The sequence below is a fragment of the Calonectris borealis genome, chromosome 2, assembly GCF_964195595.1.
Source record: "Calonectris borealis chromosome 2, bCalBor7.hap1.2, whole genome shotgun sequence".
Lineage (NCBI taxonomy): Eukaryota > Metazoa > Chordata > Aves > Procellariiformes > Procellariidae > Calonectris > Calonectris borealis.
Window position 1 is genome coordinate 25724483 of NC_134313.1, and position 24838 is coordinate 25749320.

The window sequence follows — 24838 nt, forward strand, 5'->3', positions numbered from 1 at the left end:
TCATCCATCAGTCCTTTGGGGTGAACTGAATAAGAATAAAAACTGCTTGGGGAAGGAAGAAATTTCTTACTCTCCTTCAACTTTCTCCTTTATAATGGGAAACATTGACAGGGAGTTGGGAGCGTTTAGGTGAGAAGGGTGCAGTAGAGTTCATTTGATGCACTACAGTTCTAAGCAAAAATAGAAGTTTCTAATTCATGAAGCACAGCCTTTAAAATGTAGGAATTTATTTCAGACTCGACATACCGATCTTTTTAGTCAAAGGGGTCTGGAGAGAAATGGAGACCTATTTTATGTGTGGGTATCACCACCTCGAGTCATTCTGTGCACTACCCCTTTCTTGCCGCAAGAGGGTAATGTAGAGGCAGCTTTGGTTCCTTAAGAACGGTTTCTTTTCTAGAAAATAAATGCTTCACCTTCAATTAACTGTGGAGCCCTTAATGGCCCAGATGAGCTGAACAACATACATTTAACAACTGCACGACTTGATCAACTGTGCCAGGGGAGTGGATGGAGCATCTGGGACTCCCTCCCTGCAAATATACCCAGAGTTCCTTCACTGAAAGTGAATGCGTGGAGGTAAAAGGTGATGGAAGATGCTTCTGGGCCCCACAGGTTTGTTACAGCTATTGGGATCTCTGTTGGTCTAGTGAATTTTGACAGATGCACAATAATATGCAGCTGTACTAAGTTGCACTGGGAAGGAGATGAGACCCTGTGGGTGGGGGCTGGAATGACTGAGCATGAGGAACAGGGAATGAACAGAGATGAGTGGTTGAGTAAGATGATGAGAGTTCAGTGAGCAGAACTACAACATTTATATATATTAAAAAGTCTGCGTGGGAACCAGCTGGTGGAAGGAACACAGATTTTGGAGAAGAGTTCAGGGCAGAGAGGTGTGGGTGAGATCACGAGGTAAGGAATGAAACAAACTGGGTGAGGAGTCTAGCAGAAGAATGATCAACTGGGAACAAGGATGGTGAGATTTCCAATGTAGGAGGGAAGAAACAGCTAAGATGAACCTTGAGTATTTGACCCTGGGTAATTACTTGCTCTAGAAGTAGTTTAAGAGCTGTAGGCTAATGAGGAAGCTGTCTAGGAAGGGCAGAGGAACTGACTTGAACAGTTTGAGCTTTGGACACTGGGCTGGTATAGATAAGTAATTAGGATTCAGATGTATGGGACAGGAAAGAAGACTGATAGATACACTGGTAGAAGTGTGGCAGAGGGTCTCCAGTTTAGGACGGGAATTGGGCATTTCAGAAACTCCTCTTCAGGCTTCAGAAACTGGTTGGGGCCCAAAGATTTCTGATCTCATCACCTATGTAAAGCTGTGAATAATCAGACAAGTAGCGACGGAGGCTGCTAACCCCGAGTCCCTTGGTGAAGTCAGTGCAGTGAACATAAATATTCAAATTTGTTGGGGAACAATGCTAAAGTTGGGTGTTTATTTTTAGTGTTCTGTTTTGTAACAAAACCTAAGTATTTTGTTAGGAAAAGCCTGTGAGAAAGTGTTTTCAAAAAAAGTGTGTCTTCAAAAGCAGGGCTAACTATTTGCAGCAGTGATAACGATCCTCAATTTGGAAGGAGAACATGTTAATCAGCAGGCTGCTGAGTACTGTAATCTGATCAGGGCTGGGGTCTTGTGACAAAAATAGTATGTGACCATGTAACTAAAGGCTCCCATAATGCAGATGCTCAGAACAGGGGTGAAGAGACAATCATGATAAGTGCGTATTATGTATGACATAGCCTTGTTAGTGCTTCCAGTCAGATGAGAAATGAACATTAACCAAGGCAATGAAGGGGAACCTTCCGTCTGAATTCCTCTTAATAAGAGGCAAAAGAGAAAACCTTTTTTTTTTTTTTTTTACTACTAGTCATCAAGAATAATAGTAATCAGCAGCTATTCTACAAGGCTGATGCTTTCTTGCAGAATAAAAGGAGAAAGTGTTACCCCAAAAGAGACTTGGAGGGCTTCTGCTTTACTTGGAAACGTGCAGCCCATCCACAGCTGGGACTGGGGATGAGAGGCTTTGTCAGTGGAGTCCATGAGGTTCAGAGGGTCTCCCATTGCCCTCACAGGGTGGAGCCTCAGAAGTTCTCAGCTAAGGACCAAGGCTGGAGTAAAAATGAAATTACTGCTGTTGAAAAGGAGGGAAAAAATTTAGGCTGTAAACAAAACAGAGGGCGAAAAAAATGAACTTTCAGCTTGTGTGACAGGCTTGGAGGCAGAATTTCTGGTGGAGTGAGTTGATGAGCAATAGATAGTCCTGGAGTGTCCAGAAAAACAAGGCTGGGTCAGTCCTCAGGTCACAGATGTGAGGCATTGCCTGTCGGCGAGAGGAGGAGGACAGAAGCTGAGAGGCACCAGCTCTGCTCAGTCACTAGAGGTGTAGTCTAGAAACTGCCACAAAGGGGCAGCATTTACTTATTTTTCATATGGTGAGTAATGTAGTTTTAAAAAAAAAAAAGAAAATCGTAGTTGCTAAACACCGCTATGGGTACCTGAAGGATGCAGTTCCATCACCGAGCTCTGGGGTTTGCTAATGAGTGAGAATTATTATACCAGTTGCCAGATAGTTTTGGCTTTGGTGTCTCCCAAGCTTTTAAGATGATGTGTTGTCATGAGCAGATTATCTGCCTAATAAGAAGGTTAATTGAATGGACTTGGTTTCATGTTATCATAGTATTTTGTATTTCAGAAAGATGGAACTAGGACTTCGTAGGACAGAGAGAAACACAAAGAATACAAGCTAGGAAACATTCTGAGATTCTTTTTTTCAGATTCTTCCTTGACATCTGTATGAGGAAGAAATGCACTGCTGTTTGCCAGCTAATTTTACACAGTAACATTAAAGAAGAAAATAAAACCTGTTTGCATTTAATTCCAAGAAAAACAACCAAATAAAAGCTAGTGAAAATTAAATGATCTTGCACAATTCTAGTGCTATGACTAATATTATTCACAGTCACGTTTCTGAATTTTGCTTCAGGTACCAATTTGAATGTACAAATAATACCAAGTCCTGGGAATCTGTGAGTGGGAGAGACATGCTGTCCTCTCTCTAGCTGAACAGCTTTCGTCCCAGCTTACATTCCCCCTTGCCCTTGCAAAACTTCAGCTGGGAATGTTTATATAGAGGCTATTTGTGCCAGAGTGAGGAAGGGTGCTTTCTGGAACAAACCTTCCACATTTGTGGAGCAAAACTTGGAGCTTATGCATAACTGAGATCCACTCTTTGTAGCTGTGAATGTATGTTCAGTGAACTATTTTTAGTCTTCTATAAAAACGCGCAACAGCTCTTGATGATTTGTTCTGCTGCGGTTTAGGTTTTTGCCACTGGTCTTAAAAGTAATTTTTTATTCTCATTAAGACATTACAAATCCCTGATTATCTTCCCACATTCCTAATGAAGTAGATCGTGCTTCTTTGGCGGGGTGGGGTTCAGTGCATGGCTGACTTAACTGTAGAAAAAGAAATGGGAGGGAGCAATTGATTCTTCTGGGCACAGAAGTGTAGATTTTATGCAACCTTTATGAAAATAAAGAAAAGACAATTATTATATACCTTTACCTGGTGATAGATTAAGGGTACATATTCCTCACACATTAAAGGGCAGAAAAATCACCGTGAGTGACTTACGCCTTGCCATGTCTGACACCAATGATATATGACCTATACTATGACACTAGGTGTCCTTTTAGACCTGCAAAAAATCTATAAGCATTCATTCCTCTTCTATCTCAATGAAAGTGGAATACTGTTACCTTCACAGATTTGGGCTCTTAGCGCTTCACTTATGTCCTCCATAGCCGTGAAATCCTCAGCATAGAACAGATGTTTATATGATGGCTCAGAAGCAATTTCCAGCAGTTCTTCCTCAATTGCTTTTCCTATTCCAATGGCATAGATAATTATACCTAGATTCAAAAGAAATTGCACATAATTATTACATCAGGAGTTCTAAACCCTTGTTCTTCCATGAAAGGAAAATATGAGCATGAGTCATTTTGGAGAGAGAGAAAGGGAGAGCACAAGAAATGTATATGCTGTGTAACTTCAAAATTGGTTTGAACAGGCTTAATAGGCTTTAGTTATTGAGAGATGTGTAGAAACTCACTGCTTTGCTGTAATTTATCAGATAGTTTTTAAGTTGGAGATGACAGTTGCCTGGCCACTACTGATAGTAAATAAACCCAGAAAGAGTACTGCAAAACATCCAAGAGAATCACACAAGCCAGCCTCACAGTTGCACTGAAAGTTCCTGGTTCGTGTGTGTCTGTGTACGTGCAATAAAGCTAATTACTGGGTTGATGGGAAGACCTGTTATATATTAGCAAACGGGGCAGAATCCTGAAAGATGGCAGTAATTTTTTAAGAAAAATGTAAATACTTAGTGTTTCATTGAAATCCTCAGAGCGTATTGAGACTAGATTCTTGCACTCTAAGGGACACTACTGGGCTGGGAGGCACTGCAAAGGTACCCAGACCTAAGAGAGTAACAACAGGGGAAAAGAAATGATTTGTGGGGCTAGGAGAGAAAAAGCCTTATAAGAGGGATGCTCGGAACAAGCATTTCCCCAGCAGAGGTGCTAGGGAGAAAGTAAATGAGGATTTGTAGTTTTCTTCACTCTGAAAGCAGGGAAGGAGGAAGTGGTTCACAGCCCTCTCACCGAACAAATTTTAAACAAGCAATGAATACAAAACATAGTGATCAATATCCCCTTTTTCAGCAGTTATTTTTTTATTCTCATGAACATATGATCTGATACAGCATTTCTCTTTACATCAGTTCTGGCTTAGAAAGTGTCCACAATTAGTACTGATTTTGTGATTCATAATACAACTATTCGCTTCATAGTATTTCAAGCTCTTTTATAAGAAGCTGCCTTCTCAGTGGTTGGTTTCAGGTGAAACTTAGGATGAGGAGGTTTGATATTTCTTTATTATCACGGGGTAATAACAGCTACATACTCACTGAATTGCAACTTTAACCTTTTTGCTGAAGAATCCTGGGCCTGATAACATCATAAAATACGCATTTCCTAACTCTCTAACATTTAATGTAAGCACCTCCTTACTTTTCGACATGAACCTGCCTACCATTGCAGTGTAGCCAGGAAAGTAAAACACTCACCAGAAGCTGACTCGATTTAATGAATGGACCAGTCATGCCGAGGTCTGTTACTTTTTAAAGACTTGGAGATACCAGTGATAAAGCATTCAAGGCCGATTTCATATTCAGCATTACTACATTGCCTACGCTGCAATTACACAGGGGATGGATTTGGCTTGTAGCATTACAAGTATCAGTGTAAGCAGTTGGGAGCTGAGGTTTCATTCAGCAAGTAAGCAAGGTTGGCTTGTACTTCTTTCTTTCTTCAGTCCTATAAATCCTCCATGTACTTTCCCAGATCTCATTAGTTAGCGTATAAATCTTTGGTTTTGTTTTTAATATTTCAAAAACCACTTTGTTTATATTTCCTTGTAGTGGCACCCTTTTTAGCACATGCTCTTCTCATATCCTTGGACATTTTTCCCTTTTCTCCTTACAGAGAGGTATCAGTCCTGACTAACACTGTACTCATCATGTATCAAGTTTTGATTGCTATATCAAGTCAATAAAACAAGAACAGAAAAAAGATGTGCAGCATCTTCTAAAGTCTGGGTATTTTCTCTGTGTTGTGGGCCATCAGCCATGGTTCTTAAAGTAGTTTCTCATAAAACAGAAAATGTTTTGCAAAGAAAAAAGGGATCCTTTATTTTCTTGAAGAGTTTTGAAAATTTTCAGTTGACTCTGCTAAACAGCTGAAAAGTTTCTGATTTGTGGTACAGGTGTCCTAGAGGATGGATTTCTGCCCGGACATATTCTAAATTAAAAATCACCAATTTTCAGTTACATTTCAGCATATCACCTGATGAGGCACATAGAAACAGAAATATAGACAGCACTACAGCTATATCCTTTTGTAAAGAGGATCCATCTTCTTTCCAGAACACCATCAGCACTATAAAATTCGTTAAAAATATAGAATATATGTAAATAAAAATATAACATAAACAATTATTACCAGAGTATTTCTCAGGAGGATAGATTTCTGTATTTTGAAAAGTCAGGTTGTGTTGTTTTTTATTGTTTTCTTAGAATTTTTGATGAAGCTCCCAGTGTTCCCAAATCTCTGTATCAAATGTCTACCCTTAGTGGATATGTTCAGGGCACTGCATGGCATGCCAGTTGGGTAGTACCACTAACTGTGGATGGCATGGAACTCCAGTGGTGAGATATTCATCATGCGTCCTGCGCTAGGGATGACATGCATGCCTCATAGCAAAGGCTCCTGTGAACACCAAACACCCGATGTTCTGCTACAGTGGTCACTGTACTAGCCAGACTGCTATGGCAAACGGTCTCTTGATTAGCACATATTATAGCACATCCCTACCATTACCACATCTTATTTCTAGCAATATTTGCCTTTTAGAATGAATCAAAACCATCTCCACTTACCATTTCGCTTTGCTCTAGCAGCCCACTCGGAGACTTCATCTTGGGCTCGTCCATCCGTAAACACAATGGAGATTCGAGGCACATTTGCTGAAAATGGTCTTGCTCCTTCCGTTTCTGTGAAGCTTCTCTCAAACATTTGCTTCAGAGCTAGTCCTGTCATGGAACCTCGTCCCATGTATTTCATTTGCGATACAGCTTTCTTCATGTCTTTGGCTGAGCTGAACTGCCTTAACGTAAACTCTGTGCGAACTTCAGTGGAATACTGAAGCAAACCAACTCGAGCAGCTTTGGGTGAAATCTCAAGTGAATCTAAGACTCCCGAGACAAATTGTTTTACAATTTCAAAATTATCCTCTCCAAGGCTTTTTGATCCATCAATCACAAACACCAGGTCAACTGGGCCTTCAGTGCATGCTGTGAAATAAGCAGCAGAGTGTTCAGAGCATGAAAAAACTCCACAAAGCTGAAAAAGGAACCTAGATACCCAGGGACTGCATAAACTGAGAGATCATCTAGAGTACCTTGTTCCTGGCTCATCCAACTTTGCCAGCGTGTTTAAAGATGTTGGGTACAGACTGTATCAAAAGCTAAGACTGTACCTATGACCAAAAGTTTAACAAAAATATAATCACAGTGAATACTTACTGAGACATACTGCTTTGCAGAATACTACAACTCTTAAAAATACAACAACAATCGGCAAATTTTAAGAATAACTGTTAAGTGGAGAGAACTGTATAACTGAAGAATGTGGCTAGGATATAGAGACAGAGTTGCCATTGTTTTCTTCCAGGGATAGGCCAGTATGCTAACTTTACATCTGTGTAGATGACCAGCACTGCAAGACATGGAAGAGAATCATTGGAGCAGCATTTTTGTTGCAGAAGTAGCAAAAAGGTAAAGGTGGTACAAAGAAATGAGTCAGTGAAGCCACACTTGTATATAAGGTGAAAATCTAGGAGTCATATTTAGAGTGGCAGGGAACAGTGAGGCAAAAGCCAAAGAGCTTGGAGAAGGCTGAGTGAGAAGAAAAGGGTTAGGTGGCCTGCCCTAGAGCTTAGGATGAGGTTCAAGTCTGGGGACAAAATTCAGACAATGCACATGTTTTTATAGCACAAACTTAAACCTCTAGTGGCAGAAAAACAGCTAAAAAACTGAGAGAGTAAATGCTAGAAATGTGCCTAGCTGCTAAACATGGATCAGAATTGTTTATATAAGCTTTTTTGCTTGTAACTCTCTAACAATGTTGTAATTAGAAGGCTTATGTATTGTTGAAATTGACCTTTTCTGGTTTACCCATTAAAGCTTACCATTCTGGGAGTTTGTCAGGAGACTGACAAATTTGGAGTTTGGCAAGTCCACTCGCAAAAATCAAAGCAGTTTGTAGTCACCGTGCATCCATGACAAGGTTAGGGAATTTAGGGACTGGAGAATGTCTTTGAAGCTGCAGACTGGTTCTGCCAGGTGTTTTTTTTATTCTGGAAAGCAATTGCCTCCAGCAGGCATAGACTAGTGCACTTTGTGCAAGGGGCTGGCTGCAGAGATGCTCAGCTCCTGTTTGATCAATGTAGCTTCCAGGGAGAATTTGCCATACTAAGAAACGTAAGATTGCATCTTAGTCTGGACCAAAGGAACTTTGACCTCCACTCATCTCTGATGTTTGTATAATAAGAATGCTGTAAGCACTATACAAGAGAGAATTGTGCAGCAGAAATTACTTCGACTGCAGAAATTACTGAAGATGTCTGTTACCAAGTCAGTGTAGGAATAAGGAATTTCCAGCTTTAAAGCTTGGGCTTTTCTTCTTAGACAATAGCTCTATTTTAAAACTGCTGTCCAAGAATTCCTTTCTGCAGTCATCTGAGGAAAAGATGTGTCACATGTACTAAGGCAATGGAAATGCAATGAACGTGAATATCAGAACCACCTCAGTATCATTGCATAAGTCAAGATAGGGCAGTGGTTCATGGTGAATGGTTTTAGTTAGGATTGAGATCAGCCATGAACATGTTACCATTCTTTTGGTAATAGTCTCCCCAGCTAAGGCATACATTTTTGCAGAACAAATGTTTTTACTGAGTTCCAGTAGAAGAATTTCTCCTCCAAGTATTAAGGGGTGATGAGATAAATGCATGTCATACTCTAACCATGTCATGTTAGAAGATAAGCAAATAGAATTAATGATATTTTAAAACAGAGTATATAAAGATAAAAGCTCCACAGTATATGAATCTGATTAAAGTGCACATTCCTTGATAATAAGATTTCACTTTGGCTTTTTTCCTGATGTTTGGAAAGAATTATTATCGTACTTGATGCTATACCAAAACAACTGTTCCAATTTTTTAGTTTTTTTTGCTTACGAGAGCATCAAGTTAATTGTTCAAGACATTTTCCATCACACTCACAGACGCTTTGGGCTTTCAGATATTATATCATTTTTGAAGTGAGGCATTTTTTGAAGTGAGGCATTTGAAGTGAGGTCAAGTAATTTTAGAAATCAAAGAAACAAATGCTTTCTAAATAAAATGTACTTACTTCTGCATGTTTTCTGATCCTCTTTTAGTACATATCCCTCCTGGCATTTGCAGATGTATGAATCGTCATTATTAACACAAATATGTTCACAACCATGGGCAACTGATTTGCAGACATCTTTATCTAGGAAAAATTGAAATATTTATATGTATACTGTTTAACACATTTATAAATTCAAAGACTCCAAACATTATATTTGAAGAATGTATGACAACGGAGTATAACATCTTTGTTCGTTTATGTAGCAATGCCAGAGAAGAGTGGCTGACAGACATATTGAGTTACTTACTTCGACATGTTTTCCCATCTTGTCGCAGAACAAAACCCTCATGGCACTGACAGCTGTATGAATTGTTATTATTAATGCACACATGTTCACAGCCATGGTCAATGGATTTACACAGGTCTTTATCTGAGAATTGTTAAGAGAATTTCCTTATTAGACCATTTCTCAAATGCAAAACTGGCATGAACAAGCTTTGAGTGAAATTAAGTCTGTTATTTCTTTTATGACTGAAAAAACATATTCCCCATAAAAGTTTCAGCTACTCACTCCTGCATGTTTTCCTGTCTCGCCTCAGTATAAATCCCTTGTCACACTGACACATGTATGAATCGCCAGTTGGAACACAGACATGTTCACAACCATGGTTGACTGTTTTGCAGATATTTTTACCTTGGAATAATGAAAATTATATTTAGCACAGTTAGCTAGGTAAATAACTTTCACAAAATGTAAAAATTATGGCAGTAATCTTCCATGAAGGAGCTCACTTCCATGAAGTTGATTCTATATTAAAGACACAAATAACACCGTTGCATAGTGTGTTGCATTAACAGATCAGGAAGTACAAAACAAAGATTAAACAACTTACTCCTACAAGTTTTCCCATCTTCCCTTAGTATGAAGTCCTCATGACACTTGCAGATATAGGAATCATCAGCATTAACACAAATATGTTCACAGCCATGGTCAACTGAGTTGCAAACATCTTTATCTGAAAAGAGTGGATGGAGTTTGTGAGGTGAGCTTCATTAGGGAGAGATAATATCTTTTATTGACCAGCTCAAATAGTTGGAAATCACAAACATACGCATATGCAAACACTCACAGCCACAGCACTTAAAAGCCTCAAATAAAAACATATTTCTATAGCTCAGGCTACTCACATCTACATGTCTTTCCGTCTTCCTTCAGTATGAATTTTTCACGACACTTGCAGATGTAGGAATCTTCAGTATTCACACAAACTTGTTCACAACCATGGTTGACTGAATTGCAAACATCTTTGTCTGCAAACAGAAGAGTTGGTAGTCAACATACCTCAGCAGAGGCCTCAATTATATGTGTAATTCATCAAATTAAGTTCTCATGCTACTTACTTCTGCAGGTTTTCCCATCTTCTCTCAGTAGGAACCCATCATGGCATTTGCAGATATACAAATCATCAGTATTAACACAAACATGTTCACAGCCATGGTTGACTGATTTGCAAAGATCTTTATCTGAAAACAGATGACAGCTCTTGATGGTTAATACGTTTCTACACAAGCATGAGCTGCAGATAAAAAGTATGCTGATAAGTATCAGACTACTTACTTTTGCATGTTTTTCCATCTTCTCTTAGCAGGAATCCCTCCCGACACTTACAAACAAATGAATCACCAGCATTAACACAAGCATGTTCACAGCCATGGTTGACTGATTTGCAAATATCCTTGCCTGGGAATAGTTAGATAATATTTAATGTGGTTTGCTAGTTAAATTTTTTTTATAATTACAAAGACCGTGGGGGTAATCCCATGAGCAAAGAAAGATGGAAGCCTGCAAACTGAAAGCAAATCTCTGGCTAGTTAAATGAGACAGCTTAGCTTACATAGAGCATGAGTTCTTTTCCATCTGAGCAGAAAGAATTTCATGGTTTGGATGGCTTCCCACTGACAATCATTTTAGGATTAATCTGACTAGATTAAGGAGGAGGACTTTACATTAAGAGCAGTAAGAGTGAAAGGAGGGAATAATTTAGTACAGTCATTTAGCACAAATTCATGCGGGTAAAAACAAAATTAAGCAAAACACCACAGGACATGAAGCAAAATAATTCTTTAACATCCTTGCATCAATGCCAAGCGTCTGCATAAACAAACCCCAGAAGAATAGGAACTACTCATTTAAGAGGATAAATGAAATCTAACTGGTACTGCTGAAAATTGATGGGAGGATTTGTATGACTGCAATGTTAAAACCAGTTGGTTAAAACCTCTTCAAGGAGGATAGATAGGGAGAAAGTACAGAAGGAAGTGGAGCCATCTCTCAGCATTCCCTGTTTCTTTTTCACTGTAACACAAAAGAAAATACTCTCAATCGCTAATGGAGAACTACATTTACATAGAAAGTAGAACAGTACTGACAGCCAAGTTCAGATTGACTCTTCAGCAAAATACTTACGTTTAATGTGTAGGGAAGAAAAACTTATATTTTTACAAGAACAACAATCTGAGCCAAATTACCTGGAGGTCTCATGCTGCCAATACAAAAATTCCAAAAACTACTACAGAGGACAATCTTCTAACTCTACAAGCATTACATTCAAGACATGGCAATCTAAACTAGATCCCATTATAGCAGATAAAGAAGAAATTATCATGTAAGTAAAAATTAGCACCTGCTTATACACAGCTGTGTGCAACTCAGACACCTTTGTTTTTTATAAACAAAAGCAAATACAAACCAGCAGCAGACATGGCTGTTATTTCAAAAGGATGAATTTTACATAGCTCAAAGCAAAGATGAGCCAGAGTATTTTGGGATGGGATGGAAATAAAAAAAATAATAAAAGAAGTGAATGATTGCACTATTTAAGGTTATTTTACTAGGTACCCCCCAAAAATGTAGTCCCATAATCTAAAAAGAATGCCAGAGTAGTTAAAAAAGCAACCTCATTTAGAAATTGAAATTGAAAACAGCTATAAGATTTTAATAATAATTGAAAGAAAGGAACATTCACAGTATTTACTGAACATGAAAATCTTAGGAATTTGGAAACACTGAAATAATAAGATAAAGGACAAGGGGGTGCATGGCCAACAAAATAAAGGATATTAAGAGTAAGTTATTTAAAGACTATTAGGAACAAAAAGCATTCTAACAATGTATTGTTAATTAATAGATAGAAATGGTAGAATTGCCAGTCAATGCAGAAATGTTAAAAATATTTAGTGTATTCAGATCTGAACTTATGAAATAGGCTACTGATGATATCGTTGAAGAGTTTCATCAGCTGAGAAGTAGGTCACACAGCGCCTACTGAACACACACATTTTTAAATCAGTAACTCTAGATAACTTGCAGTGAAGAGTTGTAAAAGAGCTGGCTGAAGAACATCTTGGATGCTTAGTGTTATTTTTCAGTAACTCCTAGAACTCCGAGGAAGCCCGAAAACACTGAGCAGTCTCCATCCCCAGTGCATGCACACACACTGAAAAAATACTATTGTTCCAGTGTTTGGAAAGGATGAGTAGTTCATTGTAAGCCTGACAGCTTGCCATTGATCTGCATTAAAATAATGGAATAGATAATGTGGAACTTGATTCAGAGTAAAATCAAAGAAAGAGAATTAATATCAATCAATTTGGTGTTATGGAAAAATAGATCCTGGAAAATTAAATAAATGTCTTTTTTAATTGATTATGAGGCTGGTTCATAAAGCTCATGCTGTTCATACAATGGAGCATTCAGTAAGGCAGCAGTCTTCGTATTTATTATGATTAAGAAAACAGACTACAGAATCAACATTATATGGATTAACACTGGCTAGAGAGGTCTTCAGAATAAATTGTAAATGGGGGAACATCAAGTGGCTTTCTTTCTAAGAATTTGCCCTGCTCCTCTACTACTTAACATTTTTATGAACAACCCAAAAGAAAATACAGAATAATCACTGGCAAAGTTTGTAGGTTACTCCAGTTTTGAGAGAATGGCAAATAAAATTGGAGCAGCTGCTGATATAAGGAGACATGAATCTTTCTGCAAGCTGGATAACAGCAAATCATACATACTTTAAAATAGCCAGAACTAAGCTTATACATTTAGAAACAAAGAATGAAGGCTGTACTTACAGGATGTGGGACACCTGTGTGACTGAGAGTCTTAAACAGCTTATGATCATGGTAGATAACTAACTGAACACAAATGCTAGCAGAATATTTGGTCACAGACTAACGCTATCTTTGGTCATAAAAAAAGATAGATTAAAAAAAAGATAAAAGATTAAAAAAAAAAGGTAGATTCAAATAAGAATTACGTGGGTTATAGTTCCTCTACCTTGACCCTGGTGTGTCTCCTATTAGAAGACTTTGTACCACCATGGTTCCCCCACAAGGATGCTGATAAATAGCAGAGGTTTTAGGGAAGCAAGAAGAGACTTATGAAAAGATTAGAAAACATACAAAGAGCCTGAAGGAGTTCATCTGCTTACCATTTACAAAAGGACATGCTAAGAGGTTAAGTTAAGGGAAAGGTTAAGTCATGATCTGCATGAATATACACGGCACAACACAGTGGCAATCAGAACTTCAACCCATCAAAGTAAAATGCAGCAACATCCTATGCTCAAGATTAAAACTCAACATATTCAATGTAGAAATGAAGTTCACATTTTGAAAGCTACATTCTAACCTTAAAATTGGCTGATCTTCTGAAATATATCTTTAGTTCAAACAATAATTAATTCATAGAAATCTTATGATCTATAGAGAACAATATTCTGTTCTGACCACTGTGAATCAGTTGAATGATCTCCTAATAAAAGGAAAATGAAATTTCTTCTTTTATTCATAAGCTACTTACTTCGGCATGTTTTCCCATCTTGCCTTAGTACAAATCCATCACGGCATTGGCAAGTGTATGAATCGTCATTATTAACACAAAGATGTTCACAGCCATGGCTGACTGATTTGCAGATGTCCTTATCTAGAAATAATTTAGATTTTATTTACTACAGTTTGATGAATGAGAACGTTTCCAAAACTTTAAAGACTAAAAGTAAAGTAATAAGCTCCTAGTAAATAAATAATTTATCCTCCTTTTTGTCAGGCAAAATCCCCTATAAGAAGACCTACCTCTAACACAATATATTTCTTCAGTAGACTTCTAAGTGAAAAAAATACAGTGACATAAAATAACTTACTTTTACACGTTTTCTTATCTTCCCTCAATACAAAACCCTCATAGCACTGGCAAATGTATGAACTATCGGTATTCACGCAAACATGCTCACAGCCATGGTCAACAGAATTGCAAACATCTTTATCTGGAAAAAAAATAAGGTTGCCGGTATTTAAAACATGTCTACGAATGCATAGATTTAAAGGAAATCTTCTATTAAAGATAAGGATACTTACTTCTACATGTTTTTCCATCTTCCCTTAGGGCAAATCCCTCATAACACTGGCAGATGTATGACTCATCAGCATTAACACAAACATGTTCACAGCCATGGTCAACTGAACTGCAAATGTCTTTATCTGAGAATGATTGATGGTATTTGGTTAAAGTACATCTACAGTGAATGTATCACGCAGGGAGAAGTAATAGCTTTTATTAGGTCTACTGATATCACTGGAAGAAATGGGCAAAAATTTAGGCAACAAACACTTTTAACTCTTGGTACCTGAAAAATTGTCTTTTTTGCCTCCAGTCATACTAGTTTGGCTATTAAAATACACTATTTCCATCCACAGAGTCTCTTACAAGCTTCCGGCAAGTATAACAATACTACTCCTATATTATAACAATAAACTGTTGTTGTTGTATTTGTTAGAACACTTCCACAAATCTACACACTGTAGATAAAAGTAATTATCAGAGTACTTACTTCTGCATGTTTTCCCATCTTCTCTCAACAGAAAACCCTCATGACACTTGCAAACATACGAGTCATCTTTGTTAACACAAATATGCTCACAGCCATGGCTGACTGATTTGCAGATGTCCCGTCCTGGGAATGATTGATATAAATATAGATTTTGAATGAAAACATGTTAAAAACTGTAGATATCAAAAGAAAGTTTTCTTTCCAGTAAGAAGCGAAAACCCCTTTTTTTTCTTGCCTGATGCACATGCAAAAATGTTCAATAGATACCGGTCACTCACTTCTGCACGTCTTGCCATCTTCTCTCAATACGAATCCCTCACGACACTTGCAGATGTAGGAATTGTCAGCACTAACACAAACATGCTCACATCCATGGTTGACTGATTTGCAGACATTTTTACCTGGGAATAATTTAATAGATAAAAAATTGTGTTAGTTAAGGGCAAGATGTTTGAAATCTTACAATTCCCAGCTACTGAATGTTCTTGTCCTTGCTAGTATACTGGACTCAATCCTGCAAATCATTTATAGCACCTGCTGTCTCTTTTTCTTGTAACAAAAAGGTAGCATCTCCTGCTAATTTTATAACCTTACTATTAAGGAAAAGTGCACTGTTCCAGTTCTAGAGTTTGTAGAATTTCACGTGTCCCTAGCATGCAGATTAGTGACCCACAGGGATTTCCAAAGGCACCTAAATCCCACATCCACATTTCAAGTAAACTTTCTGGTGAGAAACAGATCTTTCTATCATCATCTTCTTATCTTCAGTAATGAACCTGCTCAAACCTGAAACAGTTACGCTTTTTTTTCTCTGTGCTTAAGTTCAGAAGGTGTTTGTCATTTTTCTGTAAAGTAGGATTACAAAAGTTCAGTGTATGTAGTATTTAAGGGTAGCGAGAAAGACAAATTATATGTCCTGCTGAGAAATTCTGGAAAATTGTCAGCTATAATTGGGCAAACAGATGTTCAGTGGGGTTTTCTGATACAGAATTTAGATACAATTCATATTTCAAAATAAAATAAAATAAAATCTGTTAATTAACATTAGATAAACTAACATCTTGCTTTCACTTTCTTTCCCACGCCCTTTATTTTCCTGCAAGGTCTTAGAATAGAATAGAAGACTATTTCTTTTGGAAGGGACCTGCAGCGATCATCTAGGCCAACTGCCTGACCACTTCAGGGCTGACCAAAAGTTAAAGCATGTTGTTAAGGGCATTGTCCAAATGCCTCTTAAACACTGACAGGCTTGGGGCATTGGCCACCTTTCTAGGAAGCCTGTTCCAGTGTTTGACCACCCTCTTTGTAAAGAAATGCTTCCTAATGTCCAGTCTAAACCTCCACTGGCGCAGCTTTGAACCATTCCCACGTGTCCTGTCACTGGATACCAGGGAGAAGAGATCAGCACCTCCCTCTCCACTTCCCCTCCTCAGGAAGCTGTAGAGAGCAATAACATCACCCCTCTGCCTGCTTTTCTCCAAGCTGGACAAACCCGGAGTCCTTAGCTGCTCCTCATAGGACCTGCCTTCCAGCCCTTTCACCAGCTTTGTGGCCTTCCTCTGGACGCATTCAAGGACCTTCACATCCTTCTTAAATTGTGGGGCTCAGAACTGCACACAGTGCTCAAGGTGAGGCTGCACCAACACTGAATACAGTGGGATAATCGCCTCTTTTGACTGACTGGCTACGCTGTGTTTGATGCACCCCAGGATGCGGCTTGCCCTCCTGGCTCCAGGGCACACTGCTGACTCATACCGAGCCTGCTGCCGACCAGCACCCCCAGGTCCCCTTCTGCAGGGCTGCTCTCCAGCCACTCCTCTCCCAATTTATACTTGTGCTCGGCGTTACTCTGTCCTAGGTGCATAATCCAGCATTTCGACTTGTTAAATTTCATCCCATTAATCATAGCCCGATGCTCCAATCTATCTAGGTCCCTCTGGACTTCTGCATGGACAGAACATTTCACTTGCTTTTAGAGTGTCAGTACTTTTTGAGACAAGCAGAATTTGTCTCTGTTTGCATGGAATAATAAAGTAGGGTGGTGTTGTGATATACAAACTGAGAATAAGGAGCTTTTCATTTGTCATGGTAATATCTGGAGGACTTCAATTTTTTTTTTGTAAATGTTTTTTAACAGCAGATGTTGATGAGATCTATGGATATTATTCGGATTACAGTTACAAAATACTTAATGCCTGTGTGTTTTTCAGAGACTTATCCATGATTCTTCTTTGATCACTTAGTGATCAAATCTATAGAAGTGGATAAAAACTTGCAATGAATTTTTTCTTGATATCTGCCACTCATCATAACTGCATAATGTAGTCAAATGTGTAATGCAATTATGATATCTCTTTTGCAATCATCCTTATCCCATGCTGGACAAAATGAACTTTCCATTAATAATATCGCAAGCTTCATGCTGTGTAAGACTTTAGAAACATTATAGATTTTTGCCTTGATTTGAGTAGAAAATGACATTTGTCCCATATAAGGATGTAAGTCAAAATAAAGTAGTTTTGGAATCACAACAGTCCAATTTCAGGGCTACTTTTTAAATGGCACAGACATTTAGGTTGTGATTCAGGTGCCTAAAAGTATGCATCCAGTACCACTTTAGATGCCTTAGCATATCCAAGATATTGACATTGCTGGCAAATATGACACCAAAGGGGAAACTATGAACTTTTGGAATCCTTGAGCATTTAAAATGACACTGGACAGCATCGTTTAGGCAATCAGATCCTACCTTACAGATTTCGTCTATATGTATAACACAAATCTGAGTTGCTGAATAACTTACGTTTACATGTTTTCCCATCGTTACGAAGCCTGTATCCTTCAAAACACTGACAAGTATAAGATCTGTCGCCATTTACGCACAAATGTTCACAGCCATGATCACTCAGAGCACAATAGTCAACTCCTGTAGGAGTAATTGAAGTTATTAAAAAAATTTAACAAATAATGCATCAATTACTTTTCATCTCTAGTACCTGCATGGCATATAAGCAAGTAAATATAAATACATTGAACTGCTTAAATAATAATCCAGTTCCTTATCTGAGAATATAAATAAGAGGGTCTTGTGGTGTACTTTCCATTGGTTGTTTCAAGCAGAGCTGAGAAATGATACTTTCCTATGCTTAACATACCTCAACAGAGTCCACATCTCAGTACTTACAAACTGAATTTAAAAAAACCAAAACAAAACACTTAAGCAATGATTTTATATAAGACAGTGGCAAAGACATAAAAGCTACCTTGTGAACATTCTTCTTTAAATACAGTCTCTAAATGGCCCGATGTGAAGGTGGCAGTCCCCAGAACTCACTTGTGTGCCTGACCCAGCTGCTGTGGCAGCAAGCAGAAAACCTCCCAGGGACCACCGTGGGCTTCGACTTAGACTATTCAAGCTTTTGCAAAGAATTGCAAATGACAAGTACTGTCAAATATGGTCCATTTTTCATCTCAAATGTCCTAAGTGTTTTTTCTCTGTAATACAAAGCCATAGGACCCCTTGGATCCTGCAGGCAGCATTTGCTACTGTCTATTGGCTACACACACAGTGTCACTCATTTTTTTGTAATTAGTTGTCAGAGTAGAAATCTGTTTACCATTCAGGTGTTCCCACAGCTGTCTTAAGATACTTGTGCCTGTGTATATGAAACCAGAATTGTAATTCCCAGATGTCTTCCCATTAGGAGTGGTATATGTTAAATGCTAATCCCTTCCATTCAACTGCTCATTCAGGAAATCCCGAAGTGCCAAAACTCTTTTCGTGATAGCCTAAAAATGTCCACGAGGTTCCAACAACTTATCTGGAGCTCTGGAATAGGACAAATCTCTTTCCTAAATATATATGAGGAGAGGGGTATGCTAGCAAGAAGAGGAGCTATTCAAAAGGTCTCAGTTTCATTGCACAGAAGGATTCCAGAAGCCACAGCACTGTTTTAATGCTGCTGATAGTTCTCCAAGTACAGCCTGGAGGAAAATAACTCAAGTAAAAAAAATACCTCTTTTTATTACAAAGGAAAAGGGATTTTCCATTTGCAAGTTGATAAAACTCCATAGTTCGGCTGCTTCTAAATTTCCAGTGGTTCTTTTAGATAAATGTCTAGATAAATTGTTTCTAGTAGACCTATTGCTGTTACATGTACACTAGTTTGGCTTTTGCATTACTGTCTGCCCCTTTCTAGAGTGCTGCAGTGGCAGACAGAAGCAAAGTCTGTCAAGGTATTGGATGGGGCTAAAAAGGTTAGTATGGAGGCAAAGACAAGGTTAAAGACAAAGACAAATTGCCTTTGCTGATTTGCCTTACTTCTCCCTAGATCATTTTTGTGACTGAGCACTTGCAGTTTGACTTCTGTTAAAACTGTGTTGCCTGAGTGAAAGAAAAGGAGCAAACTCTGGAGCTGCTCCAACACTCAACAAGCTTGAAAAACAATGTACCTCCAAAATCTGTAGAAAAAGTGGCCAAAACCCTCTCATCAGAGGTCCAGGAAAAGTCAACATGCAAAATGCATTCACACTCCTCTTTTCCTGGCCCTTTCTATATATTATTTTTCCAGTGAGGGAGGTAATTTGGCTATTTGCGAACTGCAATGATTCTCAATGATCATTAGATTTACAAAGGGTGGAGAACTGTCAGGACAACTTTTGTTCACTTATTAAGCGTTCCCATGCAAAATGTAAAGCTCAGTGTGGGACTCTCACTTCTCTTCCTGCCCCGGGTAAGCTGATGCAGTTTGCCTGGGGGACACTGCTGTCAAGATGACCTGTCAGTCAGACACATTTGTTATGTGACTGAAAAACAGTCCTCAACATCTGGGGATGAAGAGATCTTCCAAAACTTTTCTGAATATGTGAGGATTTACAGTTATCTTGACAACTATCCTTTTCTAAGTCCTTTTTCTGTCTGTTTCTGCTTTCAAATAATTATTGAAGTATTATCGAAATGGAGACTGTAAGAATAAATTGAAGGTGTGTCCTCTTCCCTGTATGAAAACAGCTCCCAGGTGAGCTGAGATCAAGGAGGTTCTCAAAAGACTCACGTGTACAGGTTTTTAGGTCCTCATTGATGACAAATCCTTCAGAGCACTGACAGACATAGGAGGCATCAGTATTTAGGCACAGTTGCTCGCAGCCATGATTGCTTTCAGCACAGTGGTCCACTCCTGTTGATTTGTGTTAATAATTGAAGAAATCACATTGGAGCTTTAGATACATACACTATGACATTGTAGTTAGTGCAGAGCAAGGGAAAAAGATCAGTACAGCTTTTTATTTATGCAGTATCCCCACCTATTTGAGTAACCTGAGTTAATTAACAACACCTACGTGAAATGAATACAACCACCCCACTTGGCAGATAACAAACTTGATGAAGTGCAGATCTCCCTTGCTGAAAATCACAAAGGGAAACTAACGCGAAGTGGAGTGAAGGGAGAACCTTGAAGTCCCACCTGGTCTTACCCGCAGAATCATGCTTCCTTTCTTTAAAAAGCAAGACTCTATCTTTTGTTCACCATAAAATTTTCTCAGAGAGAAAGTATGAATATTAGTAACTCTTGAAAGAGAAATTATGGCTTTCAGATTATTTCATAAACAGTAAATTCTTTTTCAACAGGATGAGAAATCACCAATTTAAAACTTTAACCTGGCAACAGGTTCAAGCAGTTAAAGCCTGCTGGGGGACAGATACAAATTATGAGTGTGAGAGTGTCTTAATATGATCCTTTTTTTTGATTTTTCTGATTCTAAGTAAGATAAAAGGGAATGGTTTTTTTTAGTCTTGTATGCAACTGGTTGTGTGAAAGATGAAGGGTGGGGGAAGGGAGAGAGAGGTGTGAACTGGATTTAAAAATCATATTGCCTGATAGAATGGACAGCAAAGCAGTAGGGTGAGATACATGCACTTGCAGATGTACTATGTAATCTGCTGACTCTGTAAGTACAGAAAAAGCACATTTTAGGAAAAAAGCTTTATACTTTTATGAACTTCCTCATAGTATTTTATTGCCCACTTGTTAATGGCTATTTTTAGTTATATAGGCCCAAGCCACTTTAGCTTAACTTGATCAAAAGCAGTGGAGTTCCCTTAGACACAAACACAATGTCATATGTCTTTATTTGCAAATCATTTACAGATGTGAACAGGCATGTCTGCAGCTATTTGTTTACATTAAAAAAATTCTGTACTTAATGTAAAATTACTTAGTTCTAAATATTGCTGTTTATTAGTTTATTTAACTAAGCAACAAGTTGGCAGTAATTGGTCCAGATTTACCATTATACATAGATAGAGATAACGTTGGCTTGAACAAATGAAGCTGAGGTGTCAGTTTTTACTAGCTAAAGCAAGTTCCAGCTGGAACCTTCTCCTTTTTCCAAGAGTTTACATCATCATGAAGAGGCTTGTGTAACTTCTCAGAGCACACAAAAAATGTGGAAAAAAAAAAAGAAAATACCCCCCCCCCCCAGTATTCTCTGTGAAAAATTGCATCTGTTTGGCACCGTCTTTTACAATACAAACACCCACACTAATGTGAATTTTAACATTTAAATACTTTGGGTTCTCATGCAGAATCTTTTAACACACTCTTTCAAAGAGTGGAGTAATCACAAAGCTGCTAATTACCAGGCTTTAGAAATTAGTATAACTGTAAATTTGGTCATCATGTGTGCTTCATTACATGTGTAAAAAAAAAAAGTAAGAAGAGGAAGAGACAGGGGCAGGCTCAGTATTTTTAAAAACAATGAGTGTCTTGGGATATATTAATTTTTAGATATTCAACTTACGATAGCCTAAAACCATAATTGTTAAAAAGTTCTGAGCTCTTGCAAAACATCTAAGTTTCCTTAAATATGGCTTTATCACAAACAGTTTATTTAAAAATACTCCCTGGCCTATCAACTTTTTTTTTTTAAGTTCAGTGACTGTGTGTTCCTTTGGAAAAATATGTCATAACACATCAGGGAAAAATGCTGCCAATATTTTAGATGATGTGCAAAATGGTTCTCTGCAATAAAAGTATGTTCTAAAAACTGGATGACATCAAGTGGGCAATGTTGTTGGGTTTTTCTGGTGCAACACTGATTCTTCATTTAGTAACGTTCTTATTAAAAGAGGACATTTTATTGAACAGATGACTGAAAGTGTAAATATGTAGAAGGGGGAAGTCTCTACTTATCTCCGCCTATCAGCATACATCAGTATCAGGTGTGCTGCCTGTGTACATAACCCATAGCAATGATACAGATGTTCAACAGTAAGCACTGCCTTTGTGTTAGACACCTTGGCTGAACACATTTTCCCAGTTATTTGGATTGGAGAAGATGATGCTTTAGTTCTCTATCCGATCAGGGATCTCACTATAGCATTACTTCACTAGGCCTGGCTCGTGGTGGACTTTACAGTAACATAGGTTTGCATAGCTCAGAAAGATCTCAAAAGGGAACCAGGGGTGTTTTCTCACTCTGTTCACACCTCGCCCCACTGCAGTAACTAGTCGCTGCAGTTCATGAGACACACTCATTCCTGCACGTATTGCCATCATGTCGTTGGGCGTATCCAGGATGACATTTGCACGCAAATGACTCTTCCATGTTAACACGATCGTGTTCACAGTCATGCTGACCTAAAGCACAGAAGTTTACTTCTGTGGAGAGAAAAACAGTGAAGAATTCAAGCCAGCCATGAGGGTTTCTGAAGTAAATTGGCTTAGAAAAACTCACTTTTCTTAAACGATACTGGATTCTGTGCTTTGGACACCTGTTAAACCTGATAGTGAGCTGAGGATCTGAGAGTGGATTCCAAATACTTGGCTACACAAGACTTCACTTTGACTCCCATAGACCTGCTCCTGTAGTCATGAGAAGACATGCATCGTGGTGAAGGAGGAATGCCTGGTGCTAGTCACCAGTGATGCATTCTCCCTGATTTCTAAAGAGAGCATATATGCAAATGTTCTGCTTTATTTTACAAGCTGATCTAACATGAGCCTTGTTATAACAAGATTTGGAATAGGAGCTTAATCCTGGGAACGTCACCAGGTTTACAGCCAAATCCAAAGCCCTCTAAAGTTAAGGAAAAATACCTGAAATGGGAATTACAATTTGCCTTTAATTCGCAATTACATCCTTGGCAATAAATATTCTACGCAATGCTGTTCTTGGGCTCCTATACTCACCAAGGCACATCCAATCTATAAAAACCTGAATGTATTAAAATACCATATAGATAATAAAAACCAGAATAGCATGGATTGCTGCAAAAACGGCAGAATAGCACCCCCAAGAATTGAGTCACCAGATCAGGCTAGTTAATTTTGCTGAATATATTCTCCTTAAACTTTAACATTACATTGAAAAACTGCTGTGATTCCAGGCCCCCACACAACTGTAACACACAAGTCTTTCTAAAGTCAATAGTATGTGTGATTGGTTTACAATCCTGACATTGCTGAGGCTGTTTTTACAATTTTTTTAGGAAACTGTGGGGTTTCATGTGTGACTTCAAGTTGATTTTAATAGCTTCGTTACCCATCCAATATTTTCCCAAGCTAATGAAATACATCTGTCCTTGGCTAAACCAACTGGGCAAAGCAAGGTGAATTTCTTTTTTTTTTTTTTAAAAGCTGTTTGTGTCACTACAAGACAAGGTCAGAAAGTTTCAAATAAGTAATGAACTTATTGTTTTTGAGCCACTCTGGTTCCTATATTACTCCTCAGGTTTCCATAAATCTCTTCAGAAAACATCTGATATACAATCTAGTCTACAAAACAGCAAACAGTATATTTTCCAGCATGGCTGGCTCAGTTAAAAATTAAGTTTATAAAGAAACATTTGTTTCAACCTTAATTATAGAGAAAACTTTCATCCTTTCAGGAGCGAAACCATTCACAGCAGGTTTAAGAAATAAAAGCAGATGAACTTTATTGTGTCCAAAGGATTACTCACTTTTGCATGTTTTCTTATCTGGATTAAGTCTAAATCCTTCTTGGCATCGACAAAAATAGGAATCATCTGTATTAACACATTCCTGTTCACAGCCATGGTCCTGAAGAGCACAATAGTCTGGTCCTAAATGGGAAAAAATTGTGTCAGTGAAGAATATAATTCCTCAGAAATAAGCTAGGTAAAACCCAGTTACTTTGTTTTCTTTAGCCTTTTTTTTTTTCTAGGCACCATTCTGACTTTTTACCATATTGTTTCAAACTATGAAAATAAAGTGTTCCTTTTTTCCAAATATCTGCTATACTTAGGTATACCTGATATGTATACTTAAATGAATTCTTCGAAAACGCATGTACTACACGCAGTAGAGCAGTTAGAATTTTAAATATTTCTTAATATTTTGCAGCTAAGTCCTATACATTGCCTTATCAAAATTGCCTCTTTATTTTACTCAGACCAAGTTAGATATGATCTGTAATAAATACACAAATGTGTATTTACAATGTATTTGAATGCCATTCATCATATCAAAGCAGGACAATCAGGTCATCAGGAGCATTGGTGTTTTAACAGCTCTGGTGTGTGCTACATAGTTCTTCCATCTAAAATGCTTACGAAAGGAAAGACAAGCAAAGTCTAGAAACAGCCACTACTTATGTATAAAGTACCTTAAAAAGGAAAGTAATTGTGCAGTAAGCACTGGGATATTTACCACATAGTGTTTACCACTATTGATGAAGTCAAAGAACCTAACATTCACTTAGATGCAGTATCTGGCCATCACTTAGTTTTATATGAGTGGAGTTAATTAATTTATACTAGAGAAAGAATGGTCTTAATCCCTCAGCACTGCTAAAAATAGATAAACAAGTCACAAATCAAGTAAGTCACATTTTTAAAGACATCTAGGCACTTTTGAACACCTCATTACACAACCTGAAAACCGACATTCA

At 38.1% G+C, this 24838-nt stretch overlaps 1 protein-coding gene across 3 annotated transcripts in view; it reads right to left on the minus strand.

The window, feature by feature from the left end:
* MATN2 (matrilin 2) overlaps nt 1-24838 on the minus strand; it is a 70521-nt gene that overhangs the window by 4389 nt on the left and 41294 nt on the right. For 2 of the 3 annotated variants that reach the window (XM_075141401.1, XM_075141402.1), the window contains 16 exons: nt 23889-24011; nt 19981-20103; nt 17730-17852; nt 15205-15327; nt 14927-15049; nt 14454-14576; nt 14240-14362; nt 13900-14022; nt 10651-10773; nt 10434-10556; nt 10221-10343; nt 9926-10048; nt 9340-9462; nt 9051-9173; nt 6513-6926; nt 3772-3924 (listed from right to left, as the gene is read on the minus strand). In XM_075141401.1, the coding sequence (XP_074997502.1) occupies nt 3772-3924; nt 6513-6926; nt 9051-9173; nt 9340-9462; nt 9926-10048; nt 10221-10343; nt 10434-10556; nt 10651-10773; nt 13900-14022; nt 14240-14362; nt 14454-14576; nt 14927-15049; nt 15205-15327; nt 17730-17852; nt 19981-20103; nt 23889-24011 (2289 nt within the window). Of the gene's footprint in view, nt 1-3771; nt 3925-6512; nt 6927-9050; nt 9174-9339; nt 9463-9603; nt 9727-9925; nt 10049-10220; nt 10344-10433; nt 10557-10650; nt 10774-13899; nt 14023-14239; nt 14363-14453; nt 14577-14926; nt 15050-15204; nt 15328-17729; nt 17853-19980; nt 20104-23888; nt 24012-24838 lie in introns of all 3 variants that reach the window. The other variant, XM_075141400.1, reaches the window with a different exon arrangement.